General features: G+C 44.1%; 1 protein-coding gene across 3 annotated transcripts in view; it reads left to right on the top strand.

The window, feature by feature from the left end:
- OTUD3 (OTU deubiquitinase 3) overlaps nucleotides 1-18207 on the top strand; it is a 30880-nt gene extending 12673 nt beyond the window's left edge. The window contains exons 4-8 of one of the 3 annotated variants that reach the window (XM_046017443.1): nucleotides 4830-4952; nucleotides 10138-10269; nucleotides 10762-10858; nucleotides 11994-12172; nucleotides 13184-18207. In XM_046017443.1, the coding sequence (XP_045873399.1) occupies nucleotides 4830-4952; nucleotides 10138-10269; nucleotides 10762-10858; nucleotides 11994-12172; nucleotides 13184-13360 (708 nt within the window). In that variant the 3' untranslated portion in view covers nucleotides 13361-18207. Of the gene's footprint in view, nucleotides 1-4829; nucleotides 4953-10137; nucleotides 10270-10761; nucleotides 10859-11987; nucleotides 12173-13183 lie in introns of all 3 variants that reach the window. The other 2 variants (XM_046017433.1, XM_046017452.1) reach the window with 2 other exon arrangements.
- Nucleotides 18208-19357: the final 1150 nt, after the last annotated feature.

The following is a 19357-nucleotide window of genomic DNA, read 5'->3' as shown; positions in this document are numbered from 1 at the left end:
CTTATAAATTAGCACTGGGGGTGTCCGAAGATGGTGATACTGAACTGTACAGGGTCACTTGGGCTGCTGGCCTAACCACAGACGGGAAACTGCCAGTGGCTTTGAATTAAACCCCGTGCTATGTACATAGGGAGTCTGAAGTATAAGGCAGAGACCTTTAGAAGGTTAACAGTATTATTCAGCAAGGTGCTGGGGTTGCAGGAGGGCACTTGCGATGAGTACTGGGTGTCCTATGGAAGTGTTGAATCACTGAATTGTACATCTGAATCCAATACACTGTTAACTAACTTGACTTTAAATAACAACTTAAAATATATATATATATATTATTTAGCGGTCAGTTAAGTGAGTAATTTGAGGGCCGACAACCCTCAAATACTAAAATACTTTAGATCACGTTGTAGAAAATAGTAAAGTGGGAATCCAGAGGATTAGGGCCTACAAATTCCGGTTGGAGGTATGCCTACCCCACGTGTATGTTTTGTTTTTTTATGTGGAGGGAGACAAAAACCAAATGCATGCAGTAAGTGTTGCTAAAAAGTGTGTTCTGAACAGCAAAATATATTTCATGGCCTAGGATGTCAGGCTGTGTTCTGTGCTCTGCCCAGCCACACAGCATGGTTTTAGTGGTTTTTTTTTATGGCAAATAAGATTTTACAACATGTACTCGGTGTAGTCCCCCAGACCCTGTCATGAAGTATTTGTCCATTCACCTGTTTTCGCCTTTCATTACCTTTGGTATCCTAAATTAACCTCATCTGCTCCAAACAGTCCATCAAACCAAACGTTCTGGAGTATGGAAAGCCACAGGTCAGGGGGAAAGTGTCTCTAGGCTACCATCCCTGTACTCTTCATCCTTGCATTTAGAGCGCTGCTTTTCCCGTTGTGGCTCCGCTCCTAAAAACTGTGCATAGGATTTATATTAGTCCTCTCTTCTGCCCTTCACTTTCCTATTTCTAAGTTTTGTTTTTTTTTTTTTTAATTAGCTAAAACATGTTAATCATAGAAAAATTTGAAAATTCAGAAAAGCCCATAAAAGGAAGTAAAAATCACCGAGTCATATTACGCAGAGATTATTACTGTTAACATGTTAGTGTGTGTCTGTGGCATTCACGTGCACTGTTTGCTGAACCTGGAAAAGAGACACATCACAGTGGTCTCATACCTGTTTGAAGCCCATCTGCACACATGGAGATGCGTCTGTGTGCACGTGGACACACTTCTTACAGATCTCTCTGGTTATTTTCATAAAGGCAATAATGACATTTTTCCCCCTCATTTTTAAAATATACCACCTGCACTTACGCATTTCTTTGTAAATTGCTTGTGTCTAGCCTTTCCTCATTAAAAATAAAGTTTATAGAGACGCAATTTACAGATAGCAAAATCCATCCTTCTCTGACGTATACTTCTGTGTGTTTTGACAAACACAGTCATGTCACTACCACCGCTGTCAACATACAGATTATTTCCATGACTCCGAAAAGTCACCTCGTGGCCATTTGCAGTCACAGTTCCCTCTCCCCCATCCCTTGCTTCTTGTAACCACTAATGTCATTTATCTCTGACAATTTTGCCTTTTCAGAATGTTCTATTAATGGAAGTGTGTAGTCTTCTGCATCTGTCATAATATCCTTTAACGAAATTCTCTTACAGCGGAATAAACAGGATACTCATGGGTTGGTGCAAGATGTAGGGACAGGGCAGGGGGACAGTGACTGTGCTTATTTTGTTTTGGGGCAATTTTGTCAAGTGGACCGACACCAGGGAACACAGTCATATTTTTTGAGATTCTCTCTTTCTAAGGTTGGTCTTAGAATCAAGAATACTGGTTACTGGTTCCATGGTCTCAGTTTTTGGTCATTAAATTTTACTGTTTAGCAGAAGTCATCAAGATCATTTGAATTTATGGCATAATGACTCTATTCTTGACGAAAAATAATCTGGGCCAACTTAGTAACCACAGCCTGCCTTTCCCTCCACTGAGAACTGTTTTTACAGATTTTATTTATTTGAGGGGGAGAGAGTACGAGTGTGTGTGCGTGGGGAGGGAAGGAGCAGAGGGAGAGGGACAAGCAGACTCCGCACTGAGTGCAGAGGTTTGATTCCATGACCCTGAGATCATGACCTGAGCTGAAGTCAAGATCGGATGCTTAACTGACTGTGCCACCCAGGAACCCCAATAACTTTTTTTGTTTGTTTGTCTTATTTTTATTTTTAAAAAATATTTATTTATTTGACAGAGAGAGAGCACAAGTAGGCAGAGCGAGAGGGAGAAGTGGACTCCCCACCAAGCAGGGAGGCCTTTGCAGGATCATGACCTGAGCCAAAGGCAGCTGCTTAACTGACTGAGCCACCCAGGCTCCCCTAACTGTTTTTTTTTAAGTTTTTTTTTTATTACCTAGGTAGTTGTGGAAGATAATTCTGCATAGTTAGAATTTTTTTTCCAAATATATTTCTGTAGTGTTCTTTTTCATGGATTTTTAAACAGTGAAAGTATATATTTTTTTAATATTTTATTTATTTGACAGAGAGAAACCACAAGTAGGCAGAGGCAGGCAGAGAGAGAGGAGGAAGCAGGCTCCCTGTGGAGCAGAGAGCCCAATGTGGGGCTCGATCCCAGGACCTTGGGATCATGACCTGAGCCGAAGGCAGAGGCTTTAACCCACTGAGCCACCCAGGCGCCCCGAAAGTATATGTTTTTAAAATAAATATAATTGCTGTATAATGGAACTGTGCACTGGATCTCCTCCATCTTCCCACTCCCCTTTGAAGCATCTTATAAAACTTTTAAAAAATTTATTTATTTATTTGACAGAGAGAGATCACAAGTAGGCAGAGAGGCAGGTGGGTGGGGGCCTAGGAAGCAGACTCCCTGCTGAGCAGAGAGCCCGATATGGGGCTCGATTCCAGGACCCTGAGATCATGACCTATGCCAAAGGCAGAGGCTTAACCTACTGAGCCACCCAGGCGCCCTGGATCTTATAAAATTTAAGAATTGAAACTGCATTGGTTGCTACTGTTTGGGGTGAGAGCTCTTGTATGAATATGAATAGACTTGTACTCACAACATGGACACCCTGAAACCTGCATTTTTCCCCTGGTTACAAATGGAGTATGTGCTTCTGTGAACAGTGTAGACATGAGTAGCATAGAAAGTGGAAGTCCTCTGTAATCTCTTTCCCTCTGAACATCACAGTTAACAATTTGGTGACTATTCCAGTTACTTTCTCCTGTTCATACTGCATGTATATTACTGTTATTTAAATATGTGTGTGTTAGGGACAATGTCATTCAGAGGTTTTTTTTTTTTTTAATATTTTATTTATTTGATAGAGAGAAATCACAACTAGGCAGAGAGGCAGGCAGAGAGAGAGGAGGAAGCAGGCTCCCGGCCAAGCAGAGAGCCCGATGCGGGGCTCAATCCCAGGACCCTGGGATCATGACCTGAGCCGAAGGCAGAGGCTTTAACCCACTGAGCCTCCCAGGCGCCCCTCATTCAGAGGTTCTAATCAGCTAGTTTCCTTTTCCATTACTCTTCCTGGAGATTTAATTTATAATTGCTATAACCCCTCCCAAGAGAGATAAATGGTACTCGCTCTATTATATGTCAAAACCAGACTCAATGTATTTTGAGACTGAAGTATTCCACCTGGAGGAAATTTCCATGGTTCTGATCTCTAGACTTGTGTGGTTCCGGCTTTTGTTGTGTTTTAGACCATAGATACTGTTTGAGTTAATGGCAAAATCTTACTACCTATGACTTTCAGTAAAAATAAGAAGAGGTGCTGATGTTTTGGTGTTTAACAAAGAAACAGTTACTGGCCTTTTTAAGGGACAGGTTCAGAATTACTTCAGAGTTTCTGTGGAGGTGGTGGTTTCTGAGGCGTACCCAGCCTGACCCTTAGGGCTTCTGTACCGCACAACTTCCAGGAACACCATTCTTGTTGGGCTGCGCTGTGTGGGTACCATTCACATGGAGTGCCTTGGAACAGTGCCTTCATCATAGGGCCATGCAGTAGTACTGCTTGACTGTATCACGTTTTGTTTTGAATTTGGTATAAGTGGGAGATTTTTGAGTTTGTTCTTGTTAATTTTTGAATTTGTTCTTGTTAATTTCTTAGTATGCAGTTGATGGAAAATGCTGTTTTTGTTCCAGCAGTGGGTGGATTTACTGTGAGTGTCAGGCCCCTCATTTTTGTAGTCCCCTTTCAAGGTCTTGGGAGCGGTTATAGCAATTTAATATTTGTAATTTTGTATTCTTTTTCTCAAAGAGGGCCCCAGGTTGTTTGAGCTTCAAACTGAACAAATCTGTCTCAGCCCCTGGGCCTTCCACCCTGGAAAGGGCCTGTGCATGGAGGAGCTGAGGGGTGCCGAAGCCTCTGAAACACAAGCTGCTATAACTTCCTCGTAAATCTGCTCTGGCTTTTGACTGTGTTTTTTCGTGTGGATGGATTTCCATATAGTTGCGCATCAAGCAGTTTGAAGCCTATGTAACATGGGTGGGAGAAAGAGAATTCAGAAGTTACTTAAGCATTTTCTTTTTTTAAGAGAAGGTCTTTCCTTTATTTTTTTCCCCACAAATTAAATCAGAGGCTGAAAACACAGGGCCGAGTTCAGATGTGCAGCACCAAATCTCTGGTCGCAGCGGATGCTTGTCCTGTATCTGTTCTTCCGGCCCCGCCCTCTGGCATATCCCAGCCTATCCCGAAGGCGTGTGTGCATAGAGCCTGCTGACTGGGCTTCCTGGACAACCCAGGGGGCCTTTCCCTCCCAGACTTGACACCATCCAGATCCTCGCTGGCATCTGTCTCCCCTTTTGCCTGCAGATTCGTGGCACAGAGAAGAGCAGTGTGAGGGAGTTACACATCGCATATCGGTGCGGAGAGCACTATGACAGTGTTCGGAGGCTGAATGACAACTCGGAAGCCCCTGCACACCTCCAGACAGATGTGAGTGAGGCCCCTGTTTTCTTCTGTGTTCTCAGCCCTGGCAGAACCGGGTCAAGAGCTGTGTGCCCTGGGAGCTAAAAACCAGTGATTTTTTTTGTTTTGTTTTTTTTTAAGATTTTATTTATTTATTTGAGAGAGAGAGAGTGAGAGCATGAGTGGTGGGGAGGGGCCGGGGAGAGGGAGAGAGAGAATCTAAAGCAGATTCCGTGCTGAGTGTGGAGCCCAACCTGGAGCTCAGTCCCATGACCTGGAGGTCCTAACCTGAGCTGAAACCAAGAGTCTAACATTTCAACCGACTGAGCCATCCAGGTGCCCCCAAGACCAGTGATGTTTTTATGGAAAGCTGTCTTTAAGAATCTATGGGCTTGATTTTTTATTTATTTATTTTTTTTTAGTCTCAGAGCAATAGATAAGATTGCATAACATTCTTTTGCTCTTCCTAATAGCTGATGACTGTGATTACATGAATAGGCTTCCTATAACATCCTGAACTTACTTTTGTGTTTTAAGATTAATCTGTGCCTCTGGAGTTTGGGAAGTAGAGAAAAGGAAGAAAATAAAAAGTCTATAAAGTCAGCCACATGGACACATTTTTTTTTTTTAAAGATTTTATTTATTTATTTGACACAGAAAGAGATCACAAGTAGGCAGAGAGGCAGGCAGAGGCAGAGGGGGATGCAGGCTCCCCGCGGAGCAGAGAGCCCGATGCGGGGCTCCATCCCAGGACCCTGAGACCATGACCTGAGCTGAAGGCAGCCGCTTAACCCGCTGAGCCACCCAGGCGCTCCACACGGACACAATTTTTGTTACTGTTTTGGTGCTTACCCAGCGGTGTTTCTCGCTTTGTTCAGTTAACATTATTTCACGAGCCTGTTCTCACTTTCTTACAAGCTTTCTTCGTCATTTTAAAAAATAAAGTGAAATCGCCCTTCCAACTTTGTTGGAACACACCAGTGTTATTAAACCTCCTGGAGGTCCATGTCCAGCAAGTGTGCATGTCTGTGTGTGCATTCCGCGTTTGTGGTCTTTGCTCGCTCTCTGCCCCCTGGTTGGAACATCCTGTACGCCGTGTTGTGGACTGTGCTTTTCATGTTGCTCCTCGTTTGGAGGCTCGCTGCTGCGGTCCGTAAGGCCATGTAGTCTTCTGTCCGGTGGACGTGCTGCGGTGTGTTTGACCAGTCCCTCTGCCGACCTCGGAGGCGGTGTTCATGCTTTCGCTTTTAGAAACAACAAGTGGTGCCTTATGTATACATCTTCTCACACTTGTGTGAGTGTGTCTGTGGGATAGATTCCTACAGACTATAGATTCCTGCATTTATAATTGTGACAGGTATTGCCATGCTGCTGTCTGTGAGGTCGCACCCCCACTTTCCGCCTGCTTCGCTTTCTGCCTCCTTGCCGGCATGGTGCCGCATTCTCCAACCTCTGTCCTTGCCGTGGGAAACATTGTTTTCTTCACAGTTTTAATTGTGCTTCTCTTATTAGTGAGTTATGCTTCTTTTCCTGGGTTTATGACCTATTTGTATTTCTTTCTTTCTTTCTTTTTTTGTGAGCTGTATTCATTTTCTTTGTCCATTTACCCCCCTATTTGGTTTGGGTTTTTTTAGTGATCTTTTAGGAACCTTTACATATTAGGGAAATTAGCCCCTGTCTGTGGTGGGGTCTGCCAGTATTTTTTCCAGTCTGTCCATTTGTCTTTTTATTCTTTCCCCAACAGTCTTTGCTGTGGTGAAGTTTTAGGTAATTATGAGGTTAAATTTATCAGGTTTTTGGTTTTTTTTACATGCCTTCTAGGTTTTGAGTCAAAGTTAGGAAGGTCTTTCATTCCGTGAGGTTAAAAAGAATTCTCCCATAGTTTATTTTAGCACTCTTGTGGTTTCATTTTTTCAAAGAGGGTTAAGTCTTCTTTCTCCTTGGAATTTATATTCCTATAATTATGTGAAGGTATGGATCCAACCTTATATTTTTTCTTGTGGTTACCAAAACCATGTATTTATTTTGTATCTCCTCTCCACTGGTGTAAAATGCCACTTTTTTCCCCTATAAAATTCCCATATGTAGTTGGATCTGTTTCTAGATGTTGGTTCTATTTCACTGGTTTCTCTGTTCATGTGTTAATGTATTTATTGTTTTGATTAAGAGTAATTTTGAAATCTGGTAGAATTTTTTACTTATTACTTTTCTATATAATTTTCTTCATATTCTTGCTTTTTATTGTTTTGTGTATGAATATTAGAATAAGGTTGTCAAGTTAAAAAGAAGTCCTCTTGATTTTGTTTTTATTGGGATCTCATTAAATTAATAGACAAACTACAGGAAAAAGTGACATCTTTATGGCATTTGAGTCTTCCTAGCCAAGAACCTGATAAAGCTTTTTTTTTTTTCTTTTTTCTGTTCAATTGACTTTTTGGGTGATCCTCAGGAGCATTTCCTACATATGGATCTTGCTAATTTTTTGCAGAGTTCGTTCTTAGGTATTTTGTGTTTTTGTTTCTATTATAAGGAAAGGATCTTCTTTTTCTGTTTCCTAGCTGGTTATCATTTGTATATATGAGAATAGTTAACAAAATGTTAATTATGTACGCCCCAGCTATCATGCAGAATTCTGTCTTTTTAAAAAATTCGGGTAAAGTTCATGTAACAAAATTAACTTAACCATTTTGTTTTTTAATTTTCTTCTTAAGACTTTATTTATTTGACAGACAGAGATCACAAGTAGGCGGAGAGGCAGGCAGAGAGAGAGAGGGGTAAGCAGGCTCCCTGCTGAGCAGAGAACCTGGTGCGGGGCTCGATCCCAGGATCCTGAGACCATGACCTGAGTTGAAGGCAGAGACTTAACCCACTGAGCCACCCAGGTGCTCCCCAAATTAACCATTTTAGATATATATATATATTTTTTTAAAGTGTGCTCCATGCCCAGCATGCAGCCCAATGCAGGGCTCAAACTCAGGATCCTGAGATCAAGACCTGAGCTGAGATCGAGTTGGACACTTAACCGACTAGGCCACCCACGCGCCCCCAAATTAACCATTTTGAAGTGTACAATTTAGTGCCAATGATACACCCACAAAGCTGTGCAACTCCTTCCTCCATCCAGCTCCAAAACATTTTCCTCACCCCAGAAGGAGACCGCGTGCCCATGAAGCAGGTCACTCCCCATTCCTTTCCTCCCTCAGCCACTACCAATCTGCTTTTTGTCTCTATGGATTTATCAGTTCTGGACATTTTATATAAATGGGATCATACAATATGTGGGCTTTTGTGGCTGGCATATGTTACTTAGCATCACGTTTTCAAGGTTCGTTCATTTTGTGGCAGGTGTCCATACTTCCTTCCTAAGACTGAGTAATACCCCATCGTGTGGATAGAGCCCATTCATTTAGCCCTTCATCTGTCGATAGGCATCTGTGTTATTTCCACTCTAGGCTCTTGTGAATGGTGCTGCTATGAATATTTGCGTATAGCATTTGAGTCCCTGTCTTCAGTCTTTTAGATACATATCCAGAAGTGGAATTGCTAGGTCATATGTTTAATTTCTTGAGGAACTGCCGCACTGTTTCCACAGCGGCTGCGTGTCCGACGTGCTGTTAGCTGCGTATTCCGGGTTCCACTTTCTCCACACTCTTAACCAACACCTGATATTTTTCCTTCTTTCTCTTTTAAATTATGGCCATCCTACCAGGTATGAAATGCTATCTCATGGTTTTGATTTGCATTTCTGTAATGATTAATGATGTTGAGCATCTTTTCATATGTTTGTTGGCCATTGTGTGTCTTTGGAGAAATGTCTGCTCACGTCCTTTGCCCATGTTTTAACTGTGGTATTTGTGCTTTTGTTGTTGAATTATAAGAGTTCTTTATATATTTTGGATACTAGATTCTTATAACTATATGATTTGCCAGAATTCTTTTTGTTTGTGGTAGTTTTTTGGTTGATTGTCTTGGGTTTTTTTTGTTGTTGTTTTTTTTTTTAAGGTATAGAATTATATCATCTGCAAATAGTGGTAATCTTTCTTTCTTCAATTTCATACTTCTGGTTTTTTTTTTTTTGTTTTTTTTTTTGTTTTTTTTTGTGGGTAGAGGGCTAATTGCTTTTTGCTATTGCCAAAGCATTGTTAAATAATAATGATAGTGAAAATGTTTATTGAGCTCGCTATTTTAACAGAAATGAAGCATCATTGTATGGATTTACCATGGTTATTTAACTATCCATACACTGAAACCTTCAGGTTTCCAGTTACTCAGCACCATTAGTAGTGCTGTGGTCAGCACTTTCACATCAACCCTTTCTAAAGTTGACATTATTTGACATTATTTCCTTTGGATACGTTTTAAAGACTTGCCAAGTTGTTTGGGTGTAATTTTACAATAGATGGCTTTGTACTGGAAGGAATGGACCGCACACTGGGGGATTCTGCTTATGCTTTTACAGGCAAACAAGTAGGAATTTGTCCTTGCCTATTTCCCGTCTCCCTGTGTTAGCAGAAGTGAAGAGAGAAGGTGATTGATTGAGCAACCACAGAGGGACGATTTTATCTATTGTGCAATAAGTTTAGATTGGAAAGGCCTCGCGGATACCAAACGAACTGCTCTTTGTATTTTTAGGATTTGGATTGCCAGGTTCTCTTGCACGTGGTGGTATACCTGTGGTTAGGTGAGGTCAGATGAGGTTAGAGGAGTCATGCCCACCTGTGACTGTCCAGCTGGGACAGGAACTTCAGCACACCAGGGCTTACAGATAATCAGATAGGGCCTTGGGACCCAGGTGAGGGATGTATGAGTGTTTCTTCAGGACAACTTGTCTGCTGGAGAAGCTTATCAGTTGAGCTTCTGTGACTAAGCTCCTAGCTCTGGAAATCAGCTGAGACAATGTGTGCTGTTCAAGTCAGCGGTCATTGCCAGAATATTGGTGTCTAGAAACGATGTAGGAGCTCTAATGCCATTCTTACTGAGCAGTTTATCCTGTATCTTGGGCCTTTCTTTTTAACACTTCTTTCATGGTCTGGAGTGTCCGTGTCTGGATGAAATTTAGCCGAGTCATTGGTATTCCCTTAAGATTGCTCCTGGAATCTTCTTCCTGTCAATAAATACTAGAATGATTTTGAGATTAAAGTGTCTTCCTATGTAGAAGATTCTGAACCTAATTTGCATGTTCCATGATTATTACTCTTTATATTTCCTTTAGTTTCAGATGCTTCATCAAGACGAATCAAATAAAAGGGAAAAGATCAAGACGAAGGGTGTTGACTTTGAGGATGACCTGAGAGATGAAGTAGAAGATGCTGTCCAGAAGGTTTGCAATGCAACTGGATGTTCAGTGAGTATTTCTGTCCTGTAGTAATAATGGTGCATGAACAAGCGTTGCTGGGCCGAGTTTACCTGCCAGTTTCGTGGCCCCAGCGCAGGATGCCCACACCTGATGGGCCGCGCAAGGTTCATGATGTTTGTGGCTCACTCAGATGGAGTGAGATGACCTAAGGAGAGCTGCTTATTCACTTGTCTCTTGTTTGCTAGATTTTACCCAGTATTGCTCAAAATCCTAAGGAAGTGTGTGGGTTTTTTGTTTTTCTTTTTCTGACTGGCGTTTACGCTAGTAAAAGTGCAATTTTAAATAAAGGAATTCATTTATATTAAATAGTTATTTCAAGTGACCGGCCTTATTGAAAATTAAGGCATTTCCTAAATGGAAAAGGTCTTGAAACCATGTCTGGACTCTGACCATTAGCTCTTCTCGCATATCAGGTTGTAGACGTGGAGGTAGGTAGAAGAATCTACCCAGTCTTGACGTGTTCCTCTGTTTCTTGGATAGGATTTTAATTTGATAGTCCAGAACCTGGAAGCCGAAAATTATAACATTGAATCTGCAATAATTGCCATGCTTCAGATGAACCAGGGGAAAAGAAATAGTGAGTCCATGATTGATGTTTATATGCTTTCAAAATGGTTGGTTGTGTTGGTGACTTTTCAAATGTTTAATTTTTGTCAAGGCACGGGTAGTGATTATACTGCCATTTATCACTTTCTGCATGTGGGCATGTTTTACAAGGCCCTGGCCCTGCCTCAGGGAGAAGATAATCTGGAGTTGAGGAGAGGGGGGCAGAGGGGAGACAGGGAAACCAGCATAATAATATGTACTAGTGGGGGTACAGAGAACCGGGGGGCACATGGAAAGGCCACTTAAGCTGGTCTTAGAGGGACGGAGAGTTCAGGGAGGACTTTATTCTTTTTGAAAGAGGAATCCTTTATAATAACAAAATGATAACTGAAATAGACTAGAGAGAGAAATAACCGAGTTTTCTAATGGAAATATATAGATAACTAGTATCCATCAGCTGGTGATAAATTAGAATTTTTTTTTACTTGAACTGGGTTTAATTCTGTGACTCAGAAGATGGAAAAAAAAAAAAAAAGACACAGTCTTAGTGTCCTCACAAATTATTTAGAATGATTTTGGTACATATTGCCGGGTATGTGCCAGGTTCTGCTCCCAGCATGACAGTTATCTATGTGTTTGGGTATTTTCTTCTTTATATATTTGCTGTGCTTTCTCAGAAAGCTGCGAGTAACTTGGTCTTTGTGACGTTAAAACAGCAGCATCCGGTATAGTGTGTAGTTGACATGTATGGCTGAGTGAGAGTAAGGAACCGAAGTTTCAGTTTCATTGAACTTTAATCATTTTTCATTTGAATGGCTACCTATGGCTGGTGTTTGCTGTATGAGACAGTACGGGTTTGGAGTCTGTTTCCTTTCTGGGTTTTGGGTGCAAATGAAAGACTTCCTCCTAAAAATACTTGTTAAAAAGTGGTTTAATAAGACACTCCGCAGGTGGGAAGCTGATGATTAGGCTGGTCAGCAGGTTCTTTTTAAATTTTTATCTTCCAAATAGTACCCGTCATTCCCCGCTGTGTTCTCCACTGTATTGACTTGATGTTAGAATTTTGCTTCGAGGAAACTTGCTCTCTTTGGAGATTTGCATTGTTAGGTTGTGTAACTGTCTTAGGTTTTCAATTTTAATAAAATACCTTTCTTTGGAAGATGCAGAGGAGAACCTTGAGTCCAGTGGCCAAAGTCTGAAGCCATGTGGCCCTTTATGGGAGGAGAGCGGCAGTGGCACCAGGCCCTTTGGAAATCAGGGCTTAAATGAAGGCAGAACTGACAACAATAAAGAGCGGGCCAGCCCTAGTGAAGAAAACAAAGCAAATAAAAACCAGCTCCCAAAGGTATGAAAGATGGGCTCGCAAGGGCCAGCGGTAGGCGGCTGTGATTCAGTGGCAGTGGTGGGAACTGGGAGCTCATCTTAGTGCATCATTGTTTCCTGGTGGTTTGAAAGTAGCTATTACAGAAAATAGGGGAAGAGCATAAGGGGGAATTGAGAAGCAGAATGAGAACCTTGCTTGTCCAGTTTGCTGCGTGCAGTGACGAATAGAGGTGGGCCCGCCTGTGCTGCTCTGTGTGCACACATACAGCCTCCCTCCCCGCCCAGTGTTACTGTGCGCCCAGGTGCTGCCAGGTTAACCCGTATTTTACAGTCCCCATAAATGCCATCATCTTCACTGAAAAACTTTGTGTGTAAATCTTTGTATTTTGCTTTTTTTTTTTTTTTTTTTTTTTTTGTGGCTAGAGTCCCAGAAGAGGAATGGATAGGTTAAAGGGTATGGACATTTGAATCTTTTTAAGGCTTTTTGGCAAATTGTCAGATGTTTCCCGGAAGGGTTGTCTGTCTTTCTCCCCACCCCTGACTCCTGCAAGTAGTATATGGTACCATTCCTTTTACAGAATTGGGAATTCCTTTTAAAGATTTTTCACCAAGCAGTTCTGAGCCCCAAATGCAGCATAATGTCAAAAGCCACAGGCAGTGGTAAAAATGCAGTAAGCTTCTGAGGGTTTTGTTAGGGTTACCTGGGGCATTAAATTATGTAGAGAAAGGGGTCCTCTGGCATGTTTGAGCATTATCTCATGCAGGACTGGGGTTAATTTTTCTTAGGTCATTGTGTATTGGATTTTGAGAAGAATGGAATTGATTTCTTTTGCTAGCTCAGCAAGGAGATAGAAATTTAAATGTAAATTGGAGCCGTGATGGGAAAGACATCACTTCTGGTCTGTTAGGTGGGTTTTCTCTGTTCTTGCTGAGAAGCAGCCCATGACCCTTGGATCTGTCCGCCCCATGTGTCCCCACGGCAGGTGGCACCTGAGTTTGCCACGCGGGCAGCTCACGCGGCCTTCTCTTTCAGGTCACCAACAGACAGAGGCGGGAGCAGCAGCGACTGGAGAAGAAGAAGCGACAGGAGGAGAGACACCGTCACAAGGCCCTGGAGAGCAGGAGCGGCCACAGGGACAGCAGCCGAAGTGAAGTGGATGCGAACACGCAGGTCACCTTGGTGAAGACCTTTGCTGCTCTCAACATCTGACTCTCTGGCCTTCTGGGAGCTGCGAGGAGCGGAAGGAAAAGGAGCGCCGCATAGCAGGCTCTCCAGGGAGGCCGACCTCTCACAAAGTGACAACGCAAGCCCCCAGACTCACACACAAGCTCGTACACTGAGTTAGTCTCCTTTCAGGCTGCCTCTGTTTTGCTCAGACTTGTTAGTGGTGTGTTCTGTCTGATGAACGTTCAGTGAAGCCATTCATGTTCTGCAATTAAAACATGGAGTCCTAGGGTTGGATAGTTAGTTCAGGCAAAAACCTTTTAGGTGTGGTTTTATTTGCCTTGAAAATCAGAGTTCAGTGACCCTGGGATTTTTCCTGAGCATTTGGGGTGAGTTGTGCTGTAATTGTTCACGAAGTAGTTTAGATTAATTGCTAGAAATGCAGAATGACAAGTTTCCGTTGTTTCCCTTTCATTTTCAAGCAGATATTCACTTATGGGATAGTTTGTAAACGGTCTTCAACTCAGGAACGTGTTTAGATTTAATTTTCTATTAATCCAAGTTAATCAGAAGTTAATTCAGGAAGTATTTTTCCCAAAGTAATAGGATATGAGGGTTGTGGCCTGTTGTCAGGGTGGAAATTCAACAGCTACGTTTCTCTCCTTCCTGACTCTGAGGCTGTTTCAGGTGGGATGCAGGTGCTGAGTTTGCTTGTGCGCAAGCTGTCTCAGAAACGCGCCTGATGTTGATTAGGCCTGGACTTTGCTGGAAAAGTGGTAGTGGTGTTGAGGTTTTGGTACTTGTTTCTTGACACAGAGAAGGTGGCATGTTACTGCTTATGAGGTAATCCTGAACTTCTGATCATATGGAGAGCAGAACCCAGGGTTATAAAGGGAGAATGAAGAGACTCCTGTCTTTGTCTGCAGAGACTCTAAGGAGTTACTTGATTTTGTGCGGGCAGAGGTCTAGAAGAATAACTAAAGCTTTTCAGGTTCACATTTTAAGTAATTAACTGTTTTCTTCCTCGCTCTTCTAGACTTAGATGCCTTCAGAGAAGTAGTTGACCTAATGCTCAGTTTTCTTAATGTTGTGAAAATGAAATCCCATAAAATGTTGCATTTCTTTCTCTCTGTTCCAGCCCTATCTGGGATTTTGAAGTCGGAAAAATTCTTCCGCACTCTAGCACTTGTCAGGGACTCAGGTTAGCCCAACAGGGCAGAGGCCATGGAATGACTCCACAGTTCTGACATGGATTTGGGAGGTGGAGAGGGGTCATTCCTAAGACTGATAGGTGGGTGTGAACTTCTAACCTAGAACGTATGAACTGGACAGTCACGGACAGTCTTGGCCTTTTGGGGACCCCGTATTTGGACAGATAAATTCTGCTGAATCAGAAGGTAAATTAGTTACTTCTCCACCTCACATTTCAAAATTATAACCGTTCCAAGGACAAGGGAAGACAATAAAAACCTTTGACTGAATGGATGTACCATTATCTGGGCTGGGCCTGGATTCACTGAGTTGCTTTTATCAGCAGATGGTTTGCTTTCTTCAGTTTTGATGATGTGTTTTAATTTTTTGTTGTTGACTTTGATGACTTTTTGTAGTTGGAGCCCCTGTAGTTTCTTGGAACTGCTCTCAGGCCATTGCAACTTGGGCTTCTTCCTGGTACAGGGCTTTGTAATAGTCAGCAGATTTGGAAAGTGCTGAGCATGTTTTCTTTGCACATTGTGGAGTCCTGAGTCTGAGGCTCTTGTGCTCAGTCCCTACGGGTGCAGGGGCTCTGTTGCCTTACTGTTTCCAAGGGAGTGAGATCCCGTGCTTATGGATCGATCATTCTCTTGGCTTTGACTCTAGACACTTTCCTGACTGTGGTTGATCTTTCCTGAGCAAACACTCTTTCTTGTCCGTACGGTAGGGCTGGAGGGCAAGAGACCAGATCCTCTCAGGAAGGTCAAGATCGTGTTTTTGGAAACTCAGCAGGATTAGGAATCTGAAATAACCATAAGGGATACCCCTTGTCAGGAGCAATAGAATTGCTTTATTTACCTGGTTAGTGAAGGTGACCTTGGGCCCTGTTGGGTTTGAGAAGTTTAGCTGGAAGCTGCTAAAAAGTTATTAAAGAATATCGGACACGCTTGTTAACAAATTACCAAATTCTGATGATAGACTTCAGCATTTCTGGGGTAAAATAACAGTGGTTTTAAAAACTAATCTGGCTTCGGGAATTTTCTCTTACTACCATTTCATAGTTTTCCAGTTAAAATTGGTCTGCGTTTAAAACGTTAGTTATTAGGAATGGGGTACACGTATTTGACTTTAGTGATCTCTTTTGCTAAGCTTGTGAATTAAGACTTTACTGCCTCAGTGTTGCTGAAGGATGAGGTAGATGGGATCCGTATACTTAGTTGCCTTGTAGGCATTTGAAAATTACTCTATTGGCAGCCAGTGTGGAGGCCCAGTGTGTTTGGCTCTGAGCTGACTGTTGTTGGAATTCTTGTCCCCAACCCAGTGACTCACGTGCACCCCACATTAGGAGGTGCGTGTTGCTTAGCCTCTGGGCTGCATCTTGGCTGTTAGAGGTTAATATTACCTGGGGTTGTCTCGGTAGCCTTTAGTGAGGTCAGGAGAAGGGGATGGGGCAGTGGTCTGTAGGGCTTATTCGTCTTAGAAACTGTATATAAAGGTTTTATGGATTTTAAAATAAGATTTTTTAAAGGTCAAATGAGTAAAATTTTAGTGGCAACAGCTTTGTACTAGAGAGGTAGATGTATTAGAGCAACCTAGAACCACACCTTCTAATAACATAGCTGCCGTCAGGAGGTACAGAGGGGGCGCTTACGTGCACGTAGTTTTCAGTAGTGTGCGTCTGTGCTTTCTGGAGCAGAGCCTGCTGGAGGGCTGGTGGCAGAAAGCAAGAGCTTCGATATCTGCGGAGGTGGTTTTCTGTATTTTCTTTTATAAGCTCTGAAAACACTTCCAAACCCATTTTGATCCCGAGGGCTTGTGAAGTGGGGTCTCCCTTGTGGGGCGGCTCTAGCGGGCGTCACAGGAACCTTCGAGTTGGTCGTCGGTAGCGCCCTGCCTCCTCTCCCTGGGGTTCACAATGTGAAATGACTCGGTCCTGGGCGAGGAGGGCCGTGCTTCGTCGGGGAGAGCTGCTCACTCGTTAAGTAGGTCGGCACCCAAGGGACTTTGGCGCTGAACTGTCCTCATGGTGAGTCCCTGTCGTCAATGTGCAGTTTCTCTCATTCTGAGAAACTTCAGACTCTGCCCGGGTTTTACTGGGTCCTCACAGAATGCTGTCAGTTTACCTCTATGAAATGGTCAGCTCGAATGTGCAGGCGGTTACCAGAAACTGGGATTTCTAGTCCCTGCTGACTAGCGGTCTCCCTGAGTCAAAGGAAGAAGAGGGAGCACTTAGTCTCCGTGGGTCACATCTGGGGCCCTCTCTGACTCCCATTTTGGGCAGACACGCAGCTCTTCACCTTTTTACCTTTTTACCTCAAGGCTCTGTCTGTCTGTAGCAAACGTCTAGATTCCGAGTCTGCTGCTGTTCCCCCATTTGGTCATTTTCAGTCCTCACTGTCCACCTCCATTTTCAGAACAGGCGTGGCTGAAACTCTGGGGCCTTCCGACAGTTGTTGGAGGTGATTGAATGATAGCACTTTTTTACGACCTGTGTTTTCCTGACTCTAAAGCTTGTGTTTTTCCGCTGACACTGAAGCGAAGGTCTTCTAGATGACGTGTCTAGGGAAATCTGCTGCCACATACTCGAGGGAGAATGAGTAACTGGAATGAGGCGGAGGTGGTGACCCCCCTGGCCACAGGGCCCGGCCCCCAGGGAATTGATGGGCATGTGGGCTGCCTCGCCCTGCTTGGGCCCCAGGTGATGCTCCTGGTGACCTCGGGCTCTTAGCCATGTCTTCTAAGCTTACTAGTCTCTCTCTGCTAGTTAGGGGTGCTTTGTAGCTTGGTTAAAATGGTTAGCGTCCTTGCGGAGTTACTGGAGAAGGGCCCGCGGTCGTGAAGAACGTTTCTGTAAAGCACGAACGGTAGCCCCGTGCTCCAGAACGGCTGCTACTCCTTGTGCCTGTCATCAGGTGGGCGACCATCCCCGGACAAAGCATCTGAGGGCTGCTCCTACCCCTGCGCACGTCAGCAGCCAGCAGGCCCCCGTGGCCAGCCCTCCGGGACAGTCACTGGAGCTCAGTCAGAAACCTCAGCCTGTGGTTTGAGCCCCTGGCACGTCCCTTGACCAAAACTTGAAGAACACTCTTGTGGGGCGGTCCCCATGTTCCCACCCTCATCGTTCATTTTCCACGGCAGGAGGGCCCTCGGCCTCCCCAGCCACCCTTCCAGCAAGCTCCAGGACCACCGAGCTCAGTGAGAAGACGGAAGGAGCCGGGAGCTAGACTCGAGCCCTGCGTGTTCCTCTTGCTGGCACAGAGGTGCTGGAGGGCGTGAACCCCCCAGGAAGGAGAGCAGGTGTGTCTGTGGGGAACACAGGCCTTCGCAGGCTCAGGAACCATGTCTTTTTTCTAATTGCACTATAGTTGTCCTAGCTTCGGTCTGGAGATACTTAAGACCTCCATGGGGTCACAGTCCTTAGACTTAGCAAGTCTTGCCTTATCTCTGGAGCTCGACGGGGAGAAATGTGACCATTTTCTGATGTCCATAGTTCATTTCCTCTCGGTGGTTTCTTTTCACAGATTGTGGTCATCTGAACCATTTTATTTTTATTTACCGAAGTACTGCACTTGGCTATTTGCAGTATTTTCAAAACCAAATGTTTCTTTTTTTGTGTTTTTAATCTTCCATACTTGGTGCAATAGAAGCTGCAAAGATGTGCCACTTTATCTATGGAATGGAGTTTTGTATACCAATAAATTCTAATTTAAAGACAAAGCTTTGCGTTGTTTTCGCCAGCGTGACCACTGTTGGAGTGCATGAGACTGGGAGAGCATGCCAGCAAGTGGCCTCTTCAGAGGCATGGAAGAGGGAGGGCACGGTCATTTGGGGTCTCACCAGGCTTGGAGGAGCTGATGAGCTTTGGTACAGGTGGGTGGATACGTAGGAACATCTCTGAGAATGTGGAGTTGTCTAAATACGGAGCAGCTTCTGTTGGCTGCCACTCTAGAGCTTTAAGGGTCTGTTTGACCCATGCTAGGAGGAGGCCAAGCCCACCAGACACGTGGGCAGCTGTGATGGGAGCACAGACACCTGGAGGGGTCCTCAGCAGGGGACAGGGCAGGGAGAAGGGCAGCTGCAGAAAACCAGTAGGTAGGGAAGTCCCCAGCGGTCACAGGGACCAACCCACACAAAGGTTCTGGCCAATCACGTGATCAAGGCCGGTGCAATCTCATTGGGCCTTGCCACATCCTGGGGATTTTGGCCTCGAGACTCCCACTCTCTCGTTCTAATTTTGTACTCAAATTGGCTCCACAGTACCTTGATGCCAGAAGGTTTCCAGTAGCACCCTGCATGAAAGAAAATGTGGCTACTGGCACGGACATTTCCCCACGGTCACTATCCTCCTTGAGTGATTTTCGCCTCCGTCCATGACTGAAAGACCTCTGGGCGCACATTCCTGAGTCCGTGAGGCCAGGGGTCCAGATCCTGTCAACCCAGCTGAGAATCTTTCTGAAAGATCCTACTAGAATCAAAGTGATATCCTAATTCAGATGCTCCCTCAGCTGGATACCATCCCTGGCCTCCATTCCAGCCAGCAGTGATTCACCGGAGACCAAGGCGCCACCTGCTAGCTCAGGCGGGGGCCCAGGGGCTTCCTGCCAGGGCCCGGGTGACCCGTGAGGTCCTGTCTACGAGGCGGGCTGAGCCTGTGAGGTTAAAATGTTCTCGGGCCAAGTAGGGAATGATCAGAGTATAGGAAGTTTGCTGTTTACATTTTCCTCCAGGCTATACAGCAGTGCTCACTCAGGGTGAATGACAGTAGGATGCCAAAGACTGAAATACCACAAGGGGGAAAGTGGCTGATATGTGTCCCTTTTCGGTAACTTCATGGATGCCTAGGAGAAAGCT

Source organism: Meles meles, chromosome 1 (genome assembly GCF_922984935.1).
Source record: "Meles meles chromosome 1, mMelMel3.1 paternal haplotype, whole genome shotgun sequence".
In the NCBI taxonomy this organism is placed as follows: Eukaryota; Metazoa; Chordata; class Mammalia; order Carnivora; family Mustelidae; genus Meles; species Meles meles.
Note: the sequence above shows the minus strand (reverse complement) of the source record. Positions and strands in the feature narration are given on the sequence as shown.